At 46.6% G+C, this 21,989-nt stretch overlaps 1 protein-coding gene across 4 annotated transcripts in view; it reads left to right on the top strand.

The window, feature by feature from the left end:
- The window catches only part of DLG1 (discs large MAGUK scaffold protein 1), a 127,529-nt gene that overhangs the window by 95,140 nt on the left and 10,400 nt on the right, over positions 1-21,989 (top strand). For 2 of the 4 annotated variants that reach the window (XM_056849416.1, XM_056849417.1), the window contains 3 exons: positions 10,524-10,700; positions 13,364-13,433; positions 19,795-19,828. In XM_056849416.1, coding sequence (XP_056705394.1) covers positions 10,524-10,700; positions 13,364-13,433; positions 19,795-19,828 — 281 coding nt within the window. Of the gene's footprint in view, positions 1-10,523; positions 10,701-13,363; positions 13,434-19,220; positions 19,321-19,794; positions 19,829-21,989 lie in introns of all 4 variants that reach the window. The other 2 variants (XM_056849415.1, XM_056849414.1) reach the window with 2 other exon arrangements.

Here is a 21,989-nt window from a genome sequence, read left to right as displayed (position 1 = left end):
CCTGATCCATCATTTCAGGGAAGCCTTGCATCCTGACATTCTGAACTGGTCTTACATGCGGGGCGATCCCGATACCCTCGAAGACTGGATCCTATTAGCCGAGGAAGTGGAAAGCCGCCGACGCTTTATTTCTCTCGTCCGTCAAAAGCACAAGGAAAAAGGCACCCAAAAGCCTCAACCCAAGGCACCACTGCTCATCCCACGAAATCCCCCACGTCCGCCCCAGGAACGTGAAGCCCGATTTCAGAGGGGTGCCTGTCTTACTTGCGGAGAAATGGGCCACTTTGCAGCCGTTTGCCCGCGCCGCCAGGAATTATTTCGTCCCAGCACGACAACCCGCGCCCGAGGTCGTCCACCACGCAGAGGCACCGCGGCCACCCGCAGCGCAGCTCCGGGAAGACCCACACCCTCTGCACTCCATGCCGGGGACCCAGCCTCCCTGCCTACTACCAACGACCCCGCCGGGTCTCGGATTACAAGTGCCCCATTGGGGGACAACTTTCCCTCTTCGGATGAGGAAAATCCTTGGATTTCTCCAGCCTTAAACCTGGAATCTCCCCTCGACTTGTCAAAAAACGGCTCCGGTCTGTGGTGAATGGAGCGTCTCCACAGACCTCTCAGGATCTTCCTATCAAACCGAATGCTCCTACCAAAATCAAAGAAGTGGACTCCACCGTCTACGTGGATGCAGTTTTACAACAACTTAACGGTGGCCCACAAATCCCCGTCAAAGCACTAATTGACTCCGGTTGCTGTCGCACTCTCATAAGCGAAGCCACTTTTGCTGCACTCAGAGCCGACTCTGAGGCTTTACCCGCCCCCGTCCAATTTGCCCAAATGGACGGAAGCCATTTCCTTTTTTTTTTTTTTTAAATTTTTTTATTAAATTTTACAATATAAAAAAAAAGAAAAGAAAAAAGAAACAAGAAAAAAAAATACATATATAGATATAAAAGGGTATTCACATAACATATTGAATACATTTCATTTTTTAATACATTCATCAAAAGAAAAATACCCTTTCCCCCCACCCACCAAAAGTGACCCATCACCATGACTTCCATAGAAGTGTCCGGTAGCTTTATTTATTTATCTAAATTCTAATATTGCTTAAAGAATAATTTTCTATAGCTCACTAAATAACAAAGTAAAATCCATTTTTGCCAACTTATCCCAATATGAGGTAGCCTTAAACCATGTTAACTTAAATTCTTCCAAATCATTTCCATGCAGAATTTCTGTTAATCTAGCCATCCTCATATATAACCACACTTTCTCTCTCCATTCTGTAATTGAGGGTTTACTTGTTTGTTTCCATACTCTCGCTATCACAATCCTTGCAGCAGCAAAACTATATTGACAAATAATCCTATCCCGATCATGAATATCGTTTGTGGGTATTCCCAATAAACAAAATAATGGTTTTCTTTTCACTTTACTATTAATCAAATTATTTGTTTCTTTTATTATTTTTTTCCAAAATTTTTTGATTTTTTTACAAGTCCACCAGACATGCATATAAGTTCCTCTTTCTTTTCCACATTTCCAACAGATTCCTTTATCTTGACTGTTCATTTTAGATATCATAAATGGGGTTATATGCCATCTATAAAACATTTTATAGAGATTTTCTCTAATTTCATTAGTTATTGTAAATTTAAACTCCCTCTTCCATAAATTTTCCCATTTATCCAAGTCTATATTGAATCCTAAATCCTGCATCCATTTGATCATGACTGGTTTAATTCTTTCTTGTTCTAAATTAATAGTCATCAATAATTTATACATCCTACCAATCAATCCTTTATTTCCTTTATCTAATATCTTTTCTAACTCGGATTTATTTTTACTGAATCCAAGTTTACTATCTTTATTAAAAATATCTTGTAGTTTATAATATAAAAACCAGTCTTTTATATTTAATTCTTCCCTGCTTTTTAAAGCCCATTTACTCTCCTTCCATTCAATAATACCCCTATATATCTCTATATCTAAGTTTAATTGTTTTCCCCTCTTCATATAAGCTTCTATTGGATTAATCCACCCCGGGGTCGTATTTTCTAAAGTCTTCTTATATTTTGTCCAAATTTGAAATAACCCAGCTCTAATAATATGAATTTTAAAATCTCTGTTTACCTTTTCCTTTTCATACCACAGATATGCATGCCAGCCATATCGAAGATTATACCCTTCTAACTCTAATAATCGATAATTTTCTAATTTAATCCAGGTTTTTAACCAGAGAAAGCAGGAAGCCTCATAATATTGTTGCAAGTCAGGTAAACCTAATCCTCCTGTTTCTCTTAATTGAATCAAATTTTTATACGCTATTCTATGTTTTCCTTTTCCCCACAAAAATTTTTGAATATCCTTCTTCCAAATTTTAAAAACTTTGAACCCCTTAATAATCGGTAAATTTTGAAATAAAAAAAGCATCCTGGGTAATACCATCATTTTAATCACCGATACTCTACCCCACAATGATAAGGGTATTTTTTCCCAATTTGTCAAATCGGTATTTATTTGTTGCCATGTTTTTTCATAATTATTTTTAAATAGGTTAAAATTGTTAGGAGTTAACCATATTCCCAGATATTTTACTTTATGTTCTATACCAAAACCTGTTACTCTCGCTAATTCCTGCTGCTGCAAGAGTGTAATATTTTTAACCAATATTTTAGTTTTAGTTTTGTTTATTTTAAAGCCTGCAAGTTTTCCGTAAACCTCAATCATTTTGCTCCATTCAGCTATCTGAGTAATAGGATCAGTTAAAAAACACACTAAATCATCTGCATATGCCTTAACTTTATAATGATTTCTCCCTATTTTATAACCTACAATCTCTGCATTCATTCTAATTTTTCTCATCAATACCTCTAAAATAATAATAAACAACAGTGGTGAAAGGGGGCACCCTTGTCTGGTGCCCTTTTGTATTTCAAATTGTGATGATAATTCTCCATTAATTATTAGCTTAGCAGTTTGACAAGTATAAATATTTCCAATAACCTTTTGAAATTTATCACCAAAACCCATATATTCTAACACTTTCCTCATAAAATTCCAATTTACATTGTCAAACGCTTTTTCTGCATCTAAAAATATCATTGCAAAAGGTGTATTATCAAATTCTGCATATTCTAGTAAGTCTAACACAACTCTAACATTTTGATTGATTAACCTCCCCGGAAGGAATCCTGCTTGGTCTTCATGTATAATACTATTAAGAATTTTCTTCAATCTATTCGCTAAAATCATCACAAACATTTTATAATCATTGTTTAATAATGATATTGGTCTATAGTTTTTAACTTCCATTAAATCAGCGTTTGGTTTAGGTATTAAAACTATATTTGCTTTCTTCCAGGTATTTGGAATGGATCCTCCCTGTATACAATTATTCATAACTCTCAATAAATTTGGTGATAGTTGATCCATAAAAGTTTTGTAATAAAGATTTGTGAAGCCATCTTCTCCTGGTGCTTTGTTTAATTTACTTTTCTTTATTACTGATTTTAACTCCTCTAATGTTATTTCTGCATCTAATAATTCTTTCTGTTCCTGTGAGATTTTATCCCATACAAATTGTGTTAAATATTTTTCTATCTCTTTTTCTAAAACTATTCCCTGTGTATAAAGATTAGAATAATAATCTATAAAAGTTTCTGTAATTTTTTGTTTATCTAATAAAATTTTTCCATCCTTCCTTATTTTCAATATTGGCTTTCTCCTCTCTTTATGTTTAAGTTGCCATGCTAACATTTTGCCTGGTTTATTTGAATGTTCAAAAAATCTTTGTCTATTATATAATATTTTTCTTTCTATATCGGTAGTTAATAAAATCTCATATTGTTGTTGCCAAGTTTTTATTTTATCAATCTGTTCTTGTTTAAGTAATTTGGTTTGTGCTTTTCTTAACTGTATTTCCGCCTGTTTAATTTCCTCCAGTATTTTTTTCTTTTTTGACTCTCTTTCTCTAAACCACCGCGAGTTTTGTTGTATTAAAATGCCTCTTATCACTGCTTTCCCCGCATCCCAGACAACATCTTCAGATGTGCCTTTATTTATGTTATCTTGAAAATAATGTTGTATTTCTACTTTTATTTTGTCTGTAATTTTCTTATTTTTTAATAAATATTCATTAATATGCCAAGATTTGTTTTTCTTAATTCCCAAATTCATTTGCAACAACAGTGCATTATGATCTGAAAGAACCTTCGGTAAAATTTCAAGGTCATCTAGTTTGCATATAATATCTTTAGATAGCCAAATCATATCTATTCTAGAGTGAGAGTTATGTCTTGAAGAGTAAAAAGTATATCCCTTTTTATTACCTTTTTTCATTCTCCACGCATCAAACATTTCCCATTGTTCTGTTAAATGATCAAAAATACCAGGTATTTTACCTTCAAATTTCCCCTGTTTTTTTTTTGCTGATCTATCTAAACGAGGATCTGTTACTCCATTGAAATCACCCATCCATAACATATTTTCCGTAGCATATTCAGCCAATGTCGATATTAGATCCATATAAAATAATTTTTGGTTATTATTAGGTGCATATATACCGACTAATACTATTTTTTGGTAACCACACAGAACCTCTACCATCAAAATCCTCCCTTCCCTGTCTTTATACAACATCTTTGGTTCAAATATTAAAGGAATGTACATAGCTATTCCATTAACCTTTTTCTTATCATTACATGAAGTAAACAGTTTACCTAATTTATTTTGTTCTAATCTTAAAACCTCTTTTGTTAAAATATGTGTCTCCTGTAAACAAAAAATGTTAGCTTTTGATTTCTGTAGATGATAGAATATTTTTCTCCTCTTATTTGGAGAGTTTAAACCATTAACATTCCATGATAGTATCTTCATCATTTGTTGGTTAGTAACTCAAATTTTCCCCCAGGTATAATACCCCTTCCCCCCCTCCTCCCCCAATAGTATCCCCATCTCCTTCTCATAAATCCTCAGACCCTAATTCAGTCTGTGTCCTCTTCTTCCGTCAGAGATTTTCCTCCTGAAGCTTCTGCAGCCTTCTCATTCTCTGTAAGATTCTTTTCAACCAGTTCTTTAATTGGTTGTTGTGGTGGTTTACTTAATTCTCCTTCATATCTCCGAAAGAACTGATCAACTTTAGCCATGTCAGTAAGTTTGAACCTCTTTGTTTTGAATATAAATGAGACTCCTTGAGGGTATTCCCATCTATGTTGTATTCCATTATATCTCAGCCTTGCCACCAATTCTGCAAACTCCTTTCTTTTTCTCAGTAGTCTCCCTGGTATCTCCTTCATTAGTCTCACTGGTTGACCTTCTATTGTTAAAGGATTGTTGTAATGTTTATTTAGTATCAGGTCCCGGTGAGATCTTGAAAAAAGCTGTACCAAGCAATCCCTTGGAACTTTGTTTCTGGCTGCATAAGCAGAGTTGACTCTATAAGCTGTAATTATCATCCCTTCCACTATTGCTTCTTCTTCTTGCAAAAAATCAGCCAGGAGCACTTTCAAATATTCTTTCAGGTCAGAACCTTCAGTCCGTTCTTTAAATCCGCGAATACGAATCCAGCTCTCCTTTATCCGCATTTCTAACATCGCCACATTATCCTCTTGCCGTTCTTCACGTTCCTGGCGGGCCTCCAGTACAAGTTCCATAGTATCAACCTTTTTTCTGGTTTCTTTATTTTCCTTTGCTTGTTTTTGCTGTTTCGCCTCCAACTTGTCTTGCTTCACAGTCAAAGCTGAGATAGAGTCCTGCAATGTTGAGATAGCTGCAGTATTCTGGTTAAGACCTTGCTTTACATAGTCCATATCTTGCTTCATTGAGACAACTTCAGATTTTACTTCTGTCACTTCTTTTTTGACTTCAACCACTTCAGTTTTAACTGATGTCACTTCCTGAAGTGTTTTTGTTAGCAGCTCTTGCAAAGAATTCAGCGTGGCATCAGCTTTCTTAGTCATTTTTGCCAAAGAAGTTGATCCTGTTACTGGGGAGGAATCTGGAGAAATAGCTGGACTAGTGAGAGATGGTCTTCTTTTTGTTTGCATAGATAATTGAGTCTGAAGGGTCTTGGGGTCTTTAATAAGTACTTTAGGGTGCTTTTCTGAGTCCTTTTTATTTTTTCCTTCTTTATCTCCCATTGAAGGGCTCAAAAATGCAACATTTGTAATCCAAAGGAGAGGAGAGGGGGGGGAGAGATGACAGTCTCACAACATCAGTTCAAAGAATCTCAATAATGGAGCATTTAACTGGTAAAGTCAATCTTGAAGAGCCAGCTCAGTGATCATAAATCTGCTGGATATCTCTTAAAACTGTCAGAGTCAACAGAGCAGGAAATTCAACTGCGCCACAGTCTGGCAAAAAGCCAAGTTTCTTTTTGTATTCGTTAGCAAGTATAGAAAAAAAAAACCAGCTTGCTTCTCCCTATGAGTTATACCACCAGACACCCCCGTGAATCACTAGTTGTACATCAAAAGAGTAAAAAAAAAAAAAAAACCTGTTGTTTCTTCCGTGCCTTTAAACCGCCGTCCCGATCAGCCTGAGAACAATGGCGCCTGCTTCTCCGCTGGTTCGCCCGAACGCTCCCCGCCGCTTCCAAGGCAGGGAGCGCATCAAGGGCAAGCCGCGAGCCGGCCGCTTGCTCAGCTTCCCCTCTACTTCAAGGGGAGCCGTGGCTGTTGTTCGGGGGAGGGGGGATTCCCTCCCTCCCTTGCCACTTTGATCGGGGCTCGAGAATCGTGCTGCCACGGTGATCAGCAACGGAAGTGGAAGTCCGTGACGGAAGCCATTTCCAGGGGGGTCCAGTTGATCACCGCACCATAGGGGTGGCAATGGGAATTGGTTCCCACTGGGAACAAATAGACTTCACTATAGCCCCTATCCGATTTGAAGTGGTCTTGGGAATTAACTGGATTAAAGGACATAGTCCCAGTATTGATTGGGAAACAAACACTATCTCCTTCGCTAGTCCCACCTGCGACCAGCATCGGCAAAACTTTGCTCTGCTATATCCACCCGTTCCAGCATTAACCTCTACCGCCCCAACACCACCGGCTCTACCCGCTGTATACCGGGACTTTGAAGATGTCTTCGACCTTAGGGAATGTGATGCCTTACCCCCCCACCGGGCCTCAGACTGTGCGATTGAAGTGGTAAAGGACTGCACATTGACCAAGAGTAAGATTTACCCTATGAGCGCTTCCGAGCGCACTGTCCTCCGGGACTTTTTGGACAAAAACCTCGCCAGAGGGTTCATTCGCCCTTCGAATGCCCCAAACTCGGCCCCCGCGTTTTTCGTCCGGAAAAAAGAGGGCGACCTTCGCCTGTGCATTGACTTCAGAAAGCTCAGTGCGGTTACCCAGACCAACGCTTATCCTATCCCATTAATATCAGATATTTTGGGACAATTACAGGAAGGCCGTGTGTTCTCCAAATTAGACTTGGTGGAAGCTTACTACCGAGTCCGTATCCGCGAAGGGGATGAGCACCTCACTGCCTTCTCTAGCTGTTTCGGAATGTATGAATTCCTTGTGATGCCGTTCGGATTAAAAGGGGCCCCGGGGGTCTTCATGCAACTCATCAATGAAATCCTACATGACCTTCTATATCGTGGGGTGGTGGTCTACTTAGATGACATTCTCATTTATTCGAAAACTATGGACGAGCATGTGGCTCTGGTCAGGGAAGTTCTGCAACGCCTGCGTAACCATCAACTTTTCGCAAAACTAGCTAAGTGCGAATTTCACCAAAGCAAACTCACGTTTTTGGGATACATCATCTCCCACCAAGGTCTTCGCATGGACCCCGCCAAAGTCCAAGCCGTCCTCGATTGGACTCCCCCCACCAACCGTAAGCAAGTACAGCAATTTCTGGGATTTGCAAACTTCTATCGAGGATTCATCCCTAACTTCGCCCAGGTGGCTCTACCCATTACGGACCTACTGAAAACTAAGGGAAAAGTAAGCTCGGCTGCCTTGCCCTCCGCAAAAATCCTATAGACTGAGCAATGCCAAGCCGCCTTTCTGGCCCTCAAACGCCTCTTCACTTCGGAGCCGGTGCTACAGCACCCAGACCCAAATCAAATGTTCATTGTGCAAGTCGATGCTTCCGATGTAGCCATGGGAGGGGCCCTCCTCCAGCAAGGACCGGATGGTCTTCTTCACCCTTGCGCTTACTTTTCAAAAAAATTTGCGCACGCTCAATTAAACTGGCCCATCTGGGAGAAAGAGGCCTCAGCAGTTCATCATGCACTGACTCTATGGCGACAATTCTTAGAAGGGTCTAAAGTCCCCTTTGAGGTTTGGACCGATCACAAAAATCTAGCTGCCCTCACGGGGTCCCATAAGCTATCGGCGAAACAACAACGGTGGGCGGAGTTCTTTGCTCAGTTCCGTTTCACCCTGAAGCACGTCCCTGGGAAGCAGAACGTTCTCGCGGATGCCCTCTCCCGTTTACCACAATATCCGGTAAAACTCGAGAGACCCACCAACTCTCTGTTCACCCCTATGCAACGTGGGGCCCTACCTATGCTGGCTGTGCAAACTCGATCCCAGCATCAGCACACCTTACCCAACTTACAAGCTCCGCCAGCCCAACCGGCTGCCCAGCCGCCACCGCAACAAACCGGAGTTCCCGCCCTTCCTACCCCTCCGACCGCCCAGCCGCCTGCAGTCTGCGCGCCGCCGCACGTAAGCACTAGCCCCATAACTGTTTCTAAGATCTCCACGGCCGACGGGGGGGCCCCCTCCAAAATCCCCATCTCCGAGTCCTTTTTAACTGTCCTTCGGGACCAGTGCCTTTTAGAACGTTCCGCTCATACCCTACCTCCTGGTGTTTTGGAACAAGGAGGATCCTGGTACAAGGACTCGAAATTGTATGTCCCCAAGGCTCTCCGGAAGGACGTTTTACATTTAGCCCATGGAGCCAAAACAGCTGGGCACTTTGGGTTTCTGAAAACCCTTCACTTATTGCGCAGACAGTTCTGGTGGGGGGGAATGCGTTCCGACATTGACTCCTTCATCCGCAGCTGTCCCGTTTGTGCCGCTGCGAAACGATCGCAGGGCAAACCCCCGGGACTGCTACAACCTCTTGAAACGCCCAGCAAACCTTGGGAAGTGATTGCTATGGACTTCATGACTGATCTCCCTCTCAGTGGGGGTAAAACTGTGTTGTGGGTTGTTACTGATTTGTTTTCTAAGCAAATACATTTGATTCCATGCGCAGGGATCCCCTCTGCTCAGAAACTGGCCCGCCTCTTCGTGACGCATATCTTTCGTTTACATTCGTTTCCGCGTAAGATAATTTGTGACCGCGGAAGTGGTTTCGTTTCTAAGTTTTGGAAAGCTTTCCTCAAGTTGGTGGGAGTGGAACAAGGGTTGTCTAGTGCATACCATCCTCAAACTGATGGTCAAACTGAACGTGTCAATGCTGTACTTGAATGTTATTTACGCTGTTATGTTAACTACCACCAGGATAACTGGGTGGAACTGTTACCTTTAGCAGAATATGCCTACAATAATGCCATGCATCAATCCACAGGTTTTAGCCCATTTTTTGCTGTGTATGGGCAAGATTTCAGTCCCATCACTCCTGCAGATGATGTGGAGGGGGAGGGGAACCCCGACATTGCCTCCTGGGCACACGCCCTCCGTACCACTTGGCCCTGGCTCGTTAGCAACCTCGACCGGGCCAAACGTAAATACAAAGCGCAAGCTGACAAACATCGCTCCCCCGGGGGTGATCTGCAAGTGGGTGCTTTGGTTTACCTTTCCACCAAAAATCTCCGTTCCACCCAACCGTGCCATAAGCTCAGTGCTAAATTCATTGGCCCTTTCCCCATCACCCGGGTCATAAACCCTGTCACGGTGGAACTGGCTCTCCCCAAATCCTTGAGGCGTGTGCATCCTGTCTTCCACATTAGCCTCCTCAAACCCCATGTTGCTTCTCCACAGTGGCATCCGGACCCACCTCCTGCGCAACCCATCATGGTGGGGGGGGAGGAACACTTCGAAGTCTCCAAGATCCTTGACTCCCGTGTTCACCATGGCAACCTGCAATATTTAGTCCGTTGGAAACATTTCCCCCCTGCCTATGACGAATGGGTGCGCGCACGGGATGTCTCCGCCCCCGACCTCGTCGACGCCTTTCACATTGCTTACCCGGATAGGCCAGCCCCCTTGCGAACTGGGAGGGGGCCTTAAGGGGAGCAGAATGTCAGGCTGCTATCTCGGTTTCGTTATTGCCTCTGTCTCTGCGCTGTATTGTCTGCCCCCCAAGGTCGCATACCTAGGCCTGGGAACTCAGCTCCTGGGAAACTGTATTCAGCCTATGCGTGTAATCTCCCGCCTTTCCTGCCTTATAATATCTCCCAGCTAGTGAGTCTCTCATAGCTGTCATTTTATTCGTTTGCACTGTATGCCTATTTGACCAGTAAAAGCCATCTGTTTGGACTCTATATGACTTTGTGGTGATTTCTGGTTCTGTGGGCCAAGGGCTGACACCTCTTTCCCTTCTGTCTGCAGAGCACTCTTTGACTATGACAAGACTAAAGACAGCGGCCTCCCCAGCCAGGGGCTGAACTTCCGGTTTGGTAACATCCTGCACGTCCTCAATGCTTCTGATGACGAGTGGTGGCAGGCCCGGCTGGTCATGCCCAGTGGGGAAAGCAATGAGGTTGGCGTGATCCCAAGCAAGCGCAGGTACGGCAGCCTGAGCCTTGGTATTTGCCACCCCACCGTAGCGGGTTGTGCCCAGGTCCTCTGCTGGGCCTCCTTCACACACAGGTGGGGCTGCTTTCTGGACACAAAGCAGCTCCCTCCAACTTGCCCCTTCTGCTCCTGTTCTGAGAAAGCGATGCAAGAGGCCAGGGGTCTTAGGCGGGTTATAAATATTACAAGTAAAGAAATAATGCTCGAAGAGAAGTACCCAAAGGAGAAAATCTCAGTTTCTCCCAGTTAAACAGTTACAGGTTCCCCTATTTCAAAAGGCACTTCTTTTGATATGCTATGATAAAAATATCATATGTACAAGGTATCAAAGATACAATTCAGAATGATATTTCATAAAATAACAACTATTTGCCTGTCATTGAGCCCTCATAGGCTCTTAATCCCCATTTTATGGAGATTAAACCATTCCACAAATATTTACATTCCTGGAAAGGCAGGTGTGGCTCTGTGGCTACCACCACCTGCCTGGTCAGACAGAGTGACTTCCCTAATGTTGGGCAAGTGCCTTGCAATGAGGTGTGACACTAGGGAGGGGCCATGGCTCAGTGGTAGAGCATCTGCTTGGCATGCAGAAGGTCCCAGGTTCAATCCCCGGCATCTCCAGTTAAAGGGACCAGGCAAGTAGGTGATGTGAAAGATCTCTCTGCCTGAGACCCTGGAGAGCCGCTGCCGGTCTGAATAGATAATATTGACTTTGATGGACCAAGGGGGGTCTGATTCAGTATAAGGCAGCTTCATGTGTTCAACTCTTGCTCGCGAGCCAGAAGTCACTGGGAAGCGTGCGTTTTGCTCACGGCCTGGCCCTGGATGCTCACAGGAACAGCAACCGCAGTGTCCTCTTTTGCCCCACTGTTCTTCATCCTTACTGTAGAAGTCACATTCCTGCCATTTGAAAGTGCTGTTTGTTGACTAGAAGTACATAGTGTAATCATTATTATAATTCATTGTTGGAAATGGTTTGAACTGATACGAGAGGTAATTTGAGCACTACAAAAAACCCCAGTGATGTTCCTTGGCTCTTGCAACCACTAGGACAGGGGTGGGGAACGTCAGGCCCGGGGGCCATATAAGGCCCTTGAAATCATTTGGTCTGGCCCTTTATGGGTCCTCGTAGATCTCTTGCTCAGAAGGATACTGCCCTGCCTGAATCTCTTGGGCCCAGCTGGGGACAGCAGAGCTCAAAAGCGAGTAGCTCTATGTGGCAGACACTCGGAGCCGTCTCTGGTCGTGCCTCTTGGCTAAATGTTTGACCAAATATAGCAGGCTAATTTTTAAGATGATAATTTTGTATGGCCCCTGAATGATGTTATAAATATCCAAATGGCCCTTGGCAGAAAAAAGGTTCCCCACCCCTACACTAGGAGTTTGTAAAAATAAATTACTGGTAACATTTGGATTTGGATCTAATGGACCTGACATTTTTCAGGAGTCCTGGATATTCCCGAACCCCCGTATTGGGAATATCCAGAATTCCCCCCAAAATTTGGGTCCATTAGACCCAAATCCGAATGTTGCCCCATCTCCCCCTCCCCTCATTTACCTCAAGTCCAGTGGTGGTGGGGGCCACCTGTGAGCCCCACATGGAACCTGGAGGCGGGGGTGGCAGGGAACTGTCACGTAAGTGAAGGGGAGAGGGAAAGAGAGGGGATCCCCCCCGACTCTTTTTTTTAAATGGCAGCAAGGCCCAAAGCAGCCTGAATCATGCCGGAAAAATTCAGTATGATTTGGGATCTGCTTTTTTGCTCCCTTTAAATTGCTGCTATTTTTTGGGGGGGGAGAGGAAAAAACCCCAAAATACCAATAAGGTATTTTTGAGGTTTGGGGAGGAGGTTCAGCTTTGCTGAACACCCCCCCCACACACGCACACACACGTTTCATTGCAAAAATGGGATGGGGCAGTGCCGGCTGCAGGAGAGACATCCCCTGCCTGTGTCTGGGTCCCCCAGCGCGCGCGCACACGCACACGGAACAGTTTCAACTCTCACAGGGGCAAATCCAAGGGTAGTCCAAAGACCAAGTCCAAGGGTCCAAACCAAGGTCCAGCCAGAGCAGACAGTTCACAGCCAGGTCAGGAGTAAAGAGAGGTGTTACTTCCACACAGCTACGCCCTTTCCAGCTGCTTATCAGCACGCCACTCAGGCAGCGTGTAATGCCATGCACCTGCCAGCCACTTCAGACCTGCTCCTGCAAACACTCATCCCCACTGCCAGTCGAGCACTTCACCTCCGGTCCTGTAAGGTCCTACATGTTTGCCTCCTCTGCCGTTCCTGAGACTCTGGTGAGGAGGGGGGTGAGCAGACAGGCAGTTGGCTCAGCTGGAGGGCTGAGGAGTTGCTGCGCTGGTTCCTGGCTGCGGGTTTGGGCCTGGCTGTGGATAGAAGCCAGGGCTGCTGGCTGACTCTTCGTCAGAGGAGTCATCGGTGTCCCCTGGACCCGGCTGGGCCATGACAGCCTGCTGGAGCCTCTGCCCAGCCTCCTGCTTCCTCCTGCCCGTCGGTTTCCCCTGTAATCCATCCATGCTAGGTAGGAGGCTGGGGCGAGTCTTCATTCCAGGCAGCACAGGAAGATCCGGCTGACAGAATCATGTTCCACAGTGTGAAGTCACCTGTTTTCTTCTTGCATTTCCCTGGCAGGGTTGAGAAGAAAGAACGAGCCCGTTTAAAAACAGTGAAATTTAATTCTAAAGCAAGAGGTGACAAAGGGGTGAGTTTGGACTACTTACTTTAAGTTACCACTACAAACGCCATCGTAAATTATACATGGATGGGAACTGAACTGCACAGAACTGGGGGTCGTGATGAAAAGTTAATGAAAAATGCAATTTTGGGTCTTATCGGTGGTGGAAAAGGCAAATTGCGGGCTAGAGGTTATTAGAAGAGGGATTGACAATAAGGTGGATATTATCAGAGCACCTTAATGAAACTTCATGGTGCAGCAGACACTTTTGGAGGACTGTGGGTCACCCCATAAAAAGGCTGCTGTAGAGCTGGGAAAGATACAGTAAAGGTCGATCAGATCCCCAAAGGGTTATGTCTGAAATGTTGGGGGTCTTTTGTTTAGAAAAAAAGATCTCAGTGCAAGAACATGACGGGGGTTATATAAAGTTATGAATAATGTGCAGAAAATAGAGAAAAAAATCCTGCCTCTCATAACGCTGGCAGGGGGTTAACCAAATTACACTGGTGGGCACAGGATCCAGAGCGGACTGCAGAGAGTCTCCGGCTCTTCCTGCAACGTGCTTCCAGCTGATAAGAACCTGCAGGCCACGGGCAGCTGTTGTAGCCCACGGGTTGAGGTGATCTTAAACTTAAGTTCAGAGCTTAGACCTGTCAGGGGCTTTAATGGAGGGCATCTTTCAAGGGGTGAGCAGGGAGAGATTTGGGGGTTTGCTATATTATTTTTTGTTTTAGCTGGGGATATTTTTAACTATTATCGTCAGCTGCCAGGAACCACAAGGAAGGCGGGATACAAACATTCTAATAAATAAATAAAGGCAGGGAAGCTCTCCTTCTTTGGCGGTTTTTAGGCAGGGGGGGAAGGGAGCTGTGAATTTCCTCCATTGTGCAGGGGAGAGGACTAGATGACCCTTAGGGTCCCTTCTTGCTCTATGTTTCTATTAATATAGCTGAATCTGGAAAACAAGGGCTGGATGGCACCTCCTCTGACCACACGTTGTTATCAGAGTCCCTAAAGAATAATATTTTCAGGTTAGCAAGGTTGCCTGGGAAAGGGAAGCCACCCCTGGGGTGGGCTGCCAGGGCCTTATTCCCTGGAAATTGCCGGGGGGTGGGGCTGCCTCCAGAGGAACAAGGCTGTGCATGTGTGTAAGTTGTAGTGTTTCAGCATCTGAGGGGTATGTAAGACCTGAACGCCAAACTTTGGGGTCGTGTTGGTAGTTGGTCCTTTCTGAGCTTGGAACCAGGGCAGAGGGGTTGAGGCCCCATCCTGTGGAGGGGCTGCAGAGGGCTGCCTTGCAACGGCTCCCGGGGCCTTTGTGGGGAACTGGGCAGTGTCCTGTCTGCCAGTGTACCTGCAAGCTGGAAAGGTGCCCAGCGCTTCACACGCCAAGCCCGGCACGTTGGCTTCCGCTCACTGAAAATCTCTAGAAATGACCTCTGAGCCAGAAGCAGAGAGAGTCGCAGAGCTCCCTTGCCATCTGTCCTCAGTCTGAGGCTGGCATCATTCACATGCTTTCTTCACAAAGGTGAAATATTTTGTGCTCTGCATCCCTGTCATGTAATTTACTCTACACTTAAAGGCACCTTAAGTAATTTTAGGTTATTTGGCTTACATAATTTTATAGGGCTATTTTAATGTTGTTTTAACTGTTTTATTGACTAAATGGGATATTATTCCTCTGTGATCCGCTCTGAGCCTGGTCTTGGCCAGGGAGAGCAGGGTATTAAATTGGAATAATAAACAAACAAACGTGAGTGGTAGGAACAGGCCCCATAAGAGTTGTAGGGCCAGGGGGAAATTCTTCATTAAGAGTAACTGTTGGAAATAAAGTGGGGGGGCGAAGGTGCAGGGGGGCTCAGCCAGTCTCTTGTAGAACACTGATCTCATTCATGATCCGTTGGGTAGAATTGGGTGCAGAATGCAACTTCCTGATCCCACCCCCCTTAAAAGCCACTTTTGAGCCCTTGTGAAAATCAGGGCATTATCGCACCATGTCTGGGAAACGTGTGGAAAACACCTAAAGAGCGATGGTGCTTGAGGCGATTTGCTATTCCCCCCCCCCCGCACTTCTGCCCGTTCTAACGTCTCTGAGACGTCAGCCTTCTGAGCTTTCCAATGAAACAGCGCTCCCAAGAGATAAGGGGGCATGTAGGAGCACAGCCTAATCGTGATGTCGCTTGGGTTCCCCTCCACCACCCCTCTCGTCATGTCAGTGCGCCTGCGCGGTATCGTCAGTGCATCCAGACGATAGGGCAATGGGCTCACATTCCCCCCTACGGCAGGGAAACCCTTATCACAACCAATGCAGGCATTCCCCCCGCCCAAATAAACCAAAATGAGCCGTTCCTTGCACAGAGCTGATCACAGAGCTGCCGTCTTGAGCGGGAGAAAGATAAAAAACAGGAAGGGAGAAACTTTGTGCCAGCACTGGAGAGCCCTGACTTTTGTGTGTGTGCGCACACGCATGCGGGCAGGCGCTCTCTCTATTCCTCAGTCTCTCTCCCTTCCTCCTCGTGCTGCTTCCCCCTCCCCCCTCTGCCCAGCCCTTGCCCTCCTCTGCGCAAGCACTTATGGGGGAGGATTTAGTAGCAGTAAAGATTGGTGGATGCAATCGGGAGGGGAGGGGGAAGGTGGTGGGAGGAGAAAGGCTTTGCATTGGGTGTTGCGAAAAGAGGGGAGGAGAACAGAATAGAGATTGTAATTGAACGCACCCCTGGGCTTGCTGGTTTTGAAACGACATAAGGAAATACATCGTGGTATAGGCGTTTTTGGAAAAAACAGATGTCTGGCGCTTCCAAAGCATTTCCAAGCTGAAACGGGAGGTCTGTGGTGCGTGGGGGAAAGAATGTAACGTTTTTAAAGGGTTTGAGAGACGTTTCCCAGACTGGGTGCGATAAGCCTCTCAGTTTGCTAGACCTAGAATCCAAAAGGACGGGGGCGGTGGAGAGAGAGAAGGTTTTGAAGGGCTGGGTTACAGCTTAAGCACCCTGCACTGTTCGGGGTCCTTCCCCACGATTTCGGCGAGAGGAAGAAATGAAGTCCCGGAGGGTCCCGCCGTGCGGTGCCTGCACTTTGCAGTCCAGGTTGCCACGACACGGGACGTGGCCCTCCCCCTCTCTCTCTGGTGGTGCCGCTCTGTGCCGTGAGCACACCGCCCTGGCTGCTGCCTGCTCCCCATCTTCCCACCCTGGAGTCACCATCTTGTGTGCTGACTGTGAAACTTTGTCTATGGCCCCTGCGTCCTAACCCTTTGCCACATCCATGCACGAGGTCATGAGTGGAAACCCAACTACGCTTGCCATTGAGACAGAACTGCCTGCCTTAACATTTGCCCTTTCTCCTCGCTCCACTTTCTATCTCTGGTCTCTCTCCTCACCTGGCTGGGTGCTCTGTGCATGCTTGCAGTCTTCAGTGGCCATTTCTTCCTGACACGTGGCTGTGAAAAGAGTGTGAGCCTCTTAATTGTAGCATCTAACGCTGAAATCATCAGACTGACCACACAGAAAGGGGAGGCCCACTAGTTGCACTCTTTCCTCCAGAAGATGCATGGCAAAGGCTGCCCGTGGTGCCCTCTGCTCATAGCATACCTCTCCTTCCCTTCTTACGGCAGGCTTCAACAACTGACTCTCTGTCAGAAATACTTGTTTTGGTTTGTTTGGTTTTTTGGTCTGGGCAAAACCAGCTTATGTCACATCCCATATCTGGCACAAGAAGAGAGTGTCCAGTTGCCACTATCCGGGTGTGGTTGGGGGGAGTGCCTCCTTTTTTTAACCCATTCTTACTAATGAGGCAGAGCTGATAAGAGGCTGTGAGAACTTTCTTAAACTTAATGTGGATCTGCACCTAAAAAGCGCTTTCACCCCTGCCTTGTAAGTGCCTTAAAAACCATAAGGCTTGTGTTTTGCACCAATCAAACCACAGGCAGTTCTGACCGTGTTTCGTTTTGTTTTGTTGCTGTTGGAGCTGACCTCTGAGCATTCCACATGCAGTTGCTGGTTGCTCTTTCAAAGTCATTCCTGCTTTAAAGGAGACGGGAGAGCCTGTGCCCTGATGCCCGCAGATCCCCCTCTTGGCTTCCGAAGGGCCGGCTGCAGGCAATTTTGTGTCGGTCACCTGAGAGGTTGAGGGCCGGGGGGAGCTGGGCCACAGGCCTTTCCAACTTCTCTAGGAAGCATGTGGGCTGCTTCTCTGGCAGCACTCTTGTCAAGCTTTTTTTTTCATTTGCGGAGCAAAGTGGCAGTGGCCTTTTGCAGGCAGGTGAGGCCAGCGTGGCCAAGAATTGCCTTGAGAGGCTGGGGCGTCACCTCCAAAAGGCCTCTGTGGCTCTCCTGCCACCCGGCTTCTGAGTAGAGACGCACAGCAGTAGTGCCGAAATGTCCCTTCAGGCTTGTGGGTTGCTCTTAGGGCCTCCAGAGCCACAGGCCTGCAGGAACATTTCGGCAGCCCCTCCTCCCCAAGCCCCTCCTCTGGGTCAAGGGACCCTCTAGAGCTGCCTGGGGAGCAGGGGAGGCAAGGGAAGGAGCTCCCGGCTTCCCTGGGTCCATGTCAAAGTGCCCTGATTTTCTAGGCAGCCTGTGGCTACCGGCACAGGTGCTGCTGCTGCCCCTCACACATCTCTCACTATCATGGGATGACTGCATGGGAGGTAGGGTAGCGCAGCCCCACAGTGAGAATGCCCTCAGCCCGAACATTTTCCCCGAGAGGGTGAGGCAGCGGCTGTTCGCAAGGCCAGGGGTGGCCGCTGCCTTTTTTGCAAACAGCATCTTTTTTTATTCCACTTTCATGGTGCGTTTCTACTTCCAAGACAATTCACATCAAATTAAAATACAGGAAACAATCATAAATATCATAAACCATATAGCCAGCTTTAAAAAGTTTAACCGAGTTTAAAGCTCTTCAGCCAGGCAAGTGGTTCCCGAGACCTTCTGGAATCTGAACGTTTTCCACTGACCTCTCGGAGGCCTGTCAAGAGACTGCCAGCCTTACCTGCTGGGCCAGAGAGCTCCACAGCCCGAGGGCAGCAGTGGGAAAAGGCCCTCCTGTGAGCCCCTCTCGGCCAGCAGCAGCGGCCGCCTCCCACCCAAAGGCCTCGCCCCCTCCTCTTCAGGCTGGGCAGGCCAAGATGGGAGGTGTTTTTATTTCTTTTCCTGGCTTGTCAGTCAATGCAGTTGACTGTTTCCTGTAGGGAAATAAACTCTGACACAAAAGAAACCTCTTCAGAGAGAAGGGAAAACTGGTTTTTTAAATTGTTGTACATGTAAGAAGGTATTTGACCCTCTGACAAGTCCACTCATGCTTTAGAGATAGTTTCAAAAGAGCGTGGCTGCGGTGGCTGGCCGTAGAACAGCTAGATTCATGTCCAGTAGAGCATCTGATGAAGGGAGCTTTGAAGGGACGCTCGAAAGCTTCTACCCCAAAAACGTTGTCGGTCTCGAAGGTGCTACTGGACTCGAATCTAGCACGTTTTAAAAGAGTTGCCCATGGGAGCCAGAACAGGCCCTTTCCTGGCTGTTTGCCGTCTGCTGTGCTGCGCCTGCAGTCTCTGGTCTTCCTTTCGGTGTTTCCAGCTGTTTGCTGGCTGAAAACCTTTTCCTCCCAAGGGCATAAAAGCACACACACACACACTCACGCCCCGTGGCGTGCAGAGGGGCATATGCAGAGCTGTTCTGACTGCCATCAGTCCCCTCCCAACACACACTGCATGTGGTGGGACCTAGAAGTCGGCCTCCACCAAGCAGCTAGGGCTCGGGCCTCTCTGAGACACACTGGACATCCGACATGCTTTGTTTTGCCCCTCCTTCTCTTCTTCAGCAGTCATTCAATGACAAGCGTAAAAAGAACCTCTTTTCCCGAAAATTCCCCTTCTACAAGAACAAGGACCAGAGTGAGCAGGAGACCAGTGATGTGGACCGTAAGTATGTGGGTGGTGGGAGAGAGAGAGAGAAAGAGGGGGCCGTATCCGTGAGACCTGCCTCGTGTGCCGCAGGGGGTTCCCTTGGAGACGGTTCCAAGAGCCACAACAGGGGACTGTCATGGGCCAGAGTGATGCCATGCATGGGTTGACTGGCGTGGAAAGCCAGGCTGCTCCTCGAAGATAGAGCCTGCACCCGTAAGGAAAAGGTTCCCTGCCTTCTGATGTGGCGGTCAAGTACAGTGGCTGCGTGGAGACCCTCCCCTCACTCCGGAGAAGGGATCAAGGGAGGTTTCCTTAGTGTCTGCTGGGCTGTTCTTGAATTGGTGCCTGGCTAAATTGGGAATAGGTCACTCCGTCCCCTGTGGGTGCTCTTGGAACCGCCTCGGTGTAGCCCCTCTGTTATATGCTACTGACCATTGTTTTCTCTGTGATTGTCTCTCTCTTGCTTGCCCTCTGGGAACTACTCTGCAGGAGATCCCTGAGGACATGGGATCAAAAGGCCTGAGTAAGTGAGCCACCGGAGTAAGACCCTCGACCCTCTGGGCCTCCCTCCCTCCAACCCGCCTGCACACATCAGGCGTTCTGCTGAGATGTCCTGTCTCGTGGGTGTGGCCGGGCTCGGGAGCTTCTCCCTGCCAGACCCCCCCCCCCCGCTGCTGCTGGGCTTCTGTTTCTTTGGAGTGGTTTTGCCTTCTCCCGTAGACCCCAGTGACCCTCATCTGCCTTTTGCTTTTTGACTAGGAACCCTTTCCACGTCTCCTCAGTTGTCCGGTTTGCTTTACCCTTTGCCTTGCTAATAATGTACTGGGCACCTGAATTGGGATAAGGTGTTCACCATGAGAAAAAGACAAGAGTCCCAAGCGTGGCTCCATGAAGCCAGCAGCTGATGGGATCACCCAGGAACAAAGTTCAACAGCAGCATCAGCCTAGGAGTTGGGTCTTCCCAACACCCCAGCTGGCATTGTGTGCTGAGTCAGGCGCTCCCGAACGAGGGCCTCGTCGGCACTGAAGGGCGTGGCAGAGAGCTCATGCGATGACAGGGGACGGAGGGTTGGAGTCCCCGACTGCCTCTCTGCCTGCCTGCCTAACCAGGATATTCCCCGACTGCCCTCGACCAGTTGTTGTTGCGGTACTCTTTAAAGGGAATCACCCAGGGTACCCCACCCTGAACTCCTGGGAGGAAGGGACAGTTAAAATGTGGCACGCCTAATAAAGAGCATCCCGTTGAATTGGGTGGCAAAGCAATCACAGGCAACCTTCAAGCAGCGGCTGGAGAAGCACTTGTCAGGGATGCTCTAGGCTGATCCTGCATTGAGCAGGGGGCTGGACTAGATAGCCTGGGAGGCCCCTTCCAACTCTACGGTTCTATGCTTCTAAGCCGTCAGGGCAGCTAAAATGGCACACGGACTGCTGTCTCGGCTGAAAGGGGGGGGGGGGTTGCACCAGCCGAAATGGAAACCATTGCAAAATGCAAAAATTCAGGAAGTTAAAAAATCTTCCCGTTTTACATCTTCCCTTGGTGAATGGGATTAAAAAATAGTTGGTTTTTCTAATAGCTTGTTTATATGATCCTGAGAAAAACTTGGGTGAATAACAAGAAGCCTTTAAGAAAGGAAGAGCTAACTGAATGTTGAGATTGGTTTCTTTAGCTCAGTGGTTCCCAACCTTTTTTTGACCAGGGACCACTAGGACTTTTTTGTTCGGTGCAGGGACCCCAAGGTTCAAAATAAAAATTCCGAGAATTTGAAAATAAACTTTAATCATAACTGTTAGTTAAACATTAAACTTAGAATAATATTTGAATATATATTTTTATAATAGAGAACTTTTAATTGAAAATATTAATTTATTATGGGTTTATAACTTTGTTTCACGGACCTTAATTTAGTTCTCGCGGACCCCTGGGGGTCCGTGGACCCTCGGTTGGGAACCAGTGCTTTAGCTGCATGCGGTTTAAATGGAGATCTGGAACTTTTGGCTCTCTGTGAGACATTTTGACCCATCACAACAACATGGGAGTGTTTTGGTGTTAACGGGCCCAGCTGCAGTGGATTAAAAAAAAAAACCTGTCTCAGTTTGAGATATTATTCTGAAGGTTTGGGCAGTCGGTTGTTTTCCTTTACTCTTACTCTTTCCGCTCATTATTTTTTGTACAAGCAGTTTCTTTATACAAGCAATTTTTGGACAGATAACAAATGTAAGCTTAGATGTTTGTTATGACTGCTTTTTCCATGGTTATTTCCATGGTTTTATCTTGTATTTTAATATAAGATTGTAAATGTAAGCTTTTTTGCTATAATTGTAGATCCCCTGAGGAAGTGCTTTGACACGAAACGTGTTGGGGTCATCCTATTAAACTCTGTGCACTTTTTGCATTTTGCAGTTATTTCCATTTCAGCTGAAAGGGGAGAGGCGAGGGCCGCCGGCCAGTCAGAGAGGGAGGCCAAGAGACAGGCCAACCCCCCCCCCGGAGTGGGGGTGGGGGGTTCCGCCTCCTTACCGGCCAGGAAGCCTCCAGCTGAGCTGTAATCCCTCTGGGCAGGCCAAGCTATTCATTGGAAAGCTGCTTCTCTGCAGGACAGAATCCCTCTGGTGTTTTAGCCTTTTTCAGTCTTCAGGGCATCCTAATAACTTTCTGTGTATCCTGCTGGGTTATTTTTGAACGG

This window comes from Euleptes europaea, chromosome 5, assembly GCF_029931775.1.
Source record: "Euleptes europaea isolate rEulEur1 chromosome 5, rEulEur1.hap1, whole genome shotgun sequence".
Lineage (NCBI taxonomy): Eukaryota > Metazoa > Chordata > Lepidosauria > Squamata > Sphaerodactylidae > Euleptes > Euleptes europaea.
Note: the sequence above shows the minus strand (reverse complement) of the source record. Positions and strands in the feature narration are given on the sequence as shown.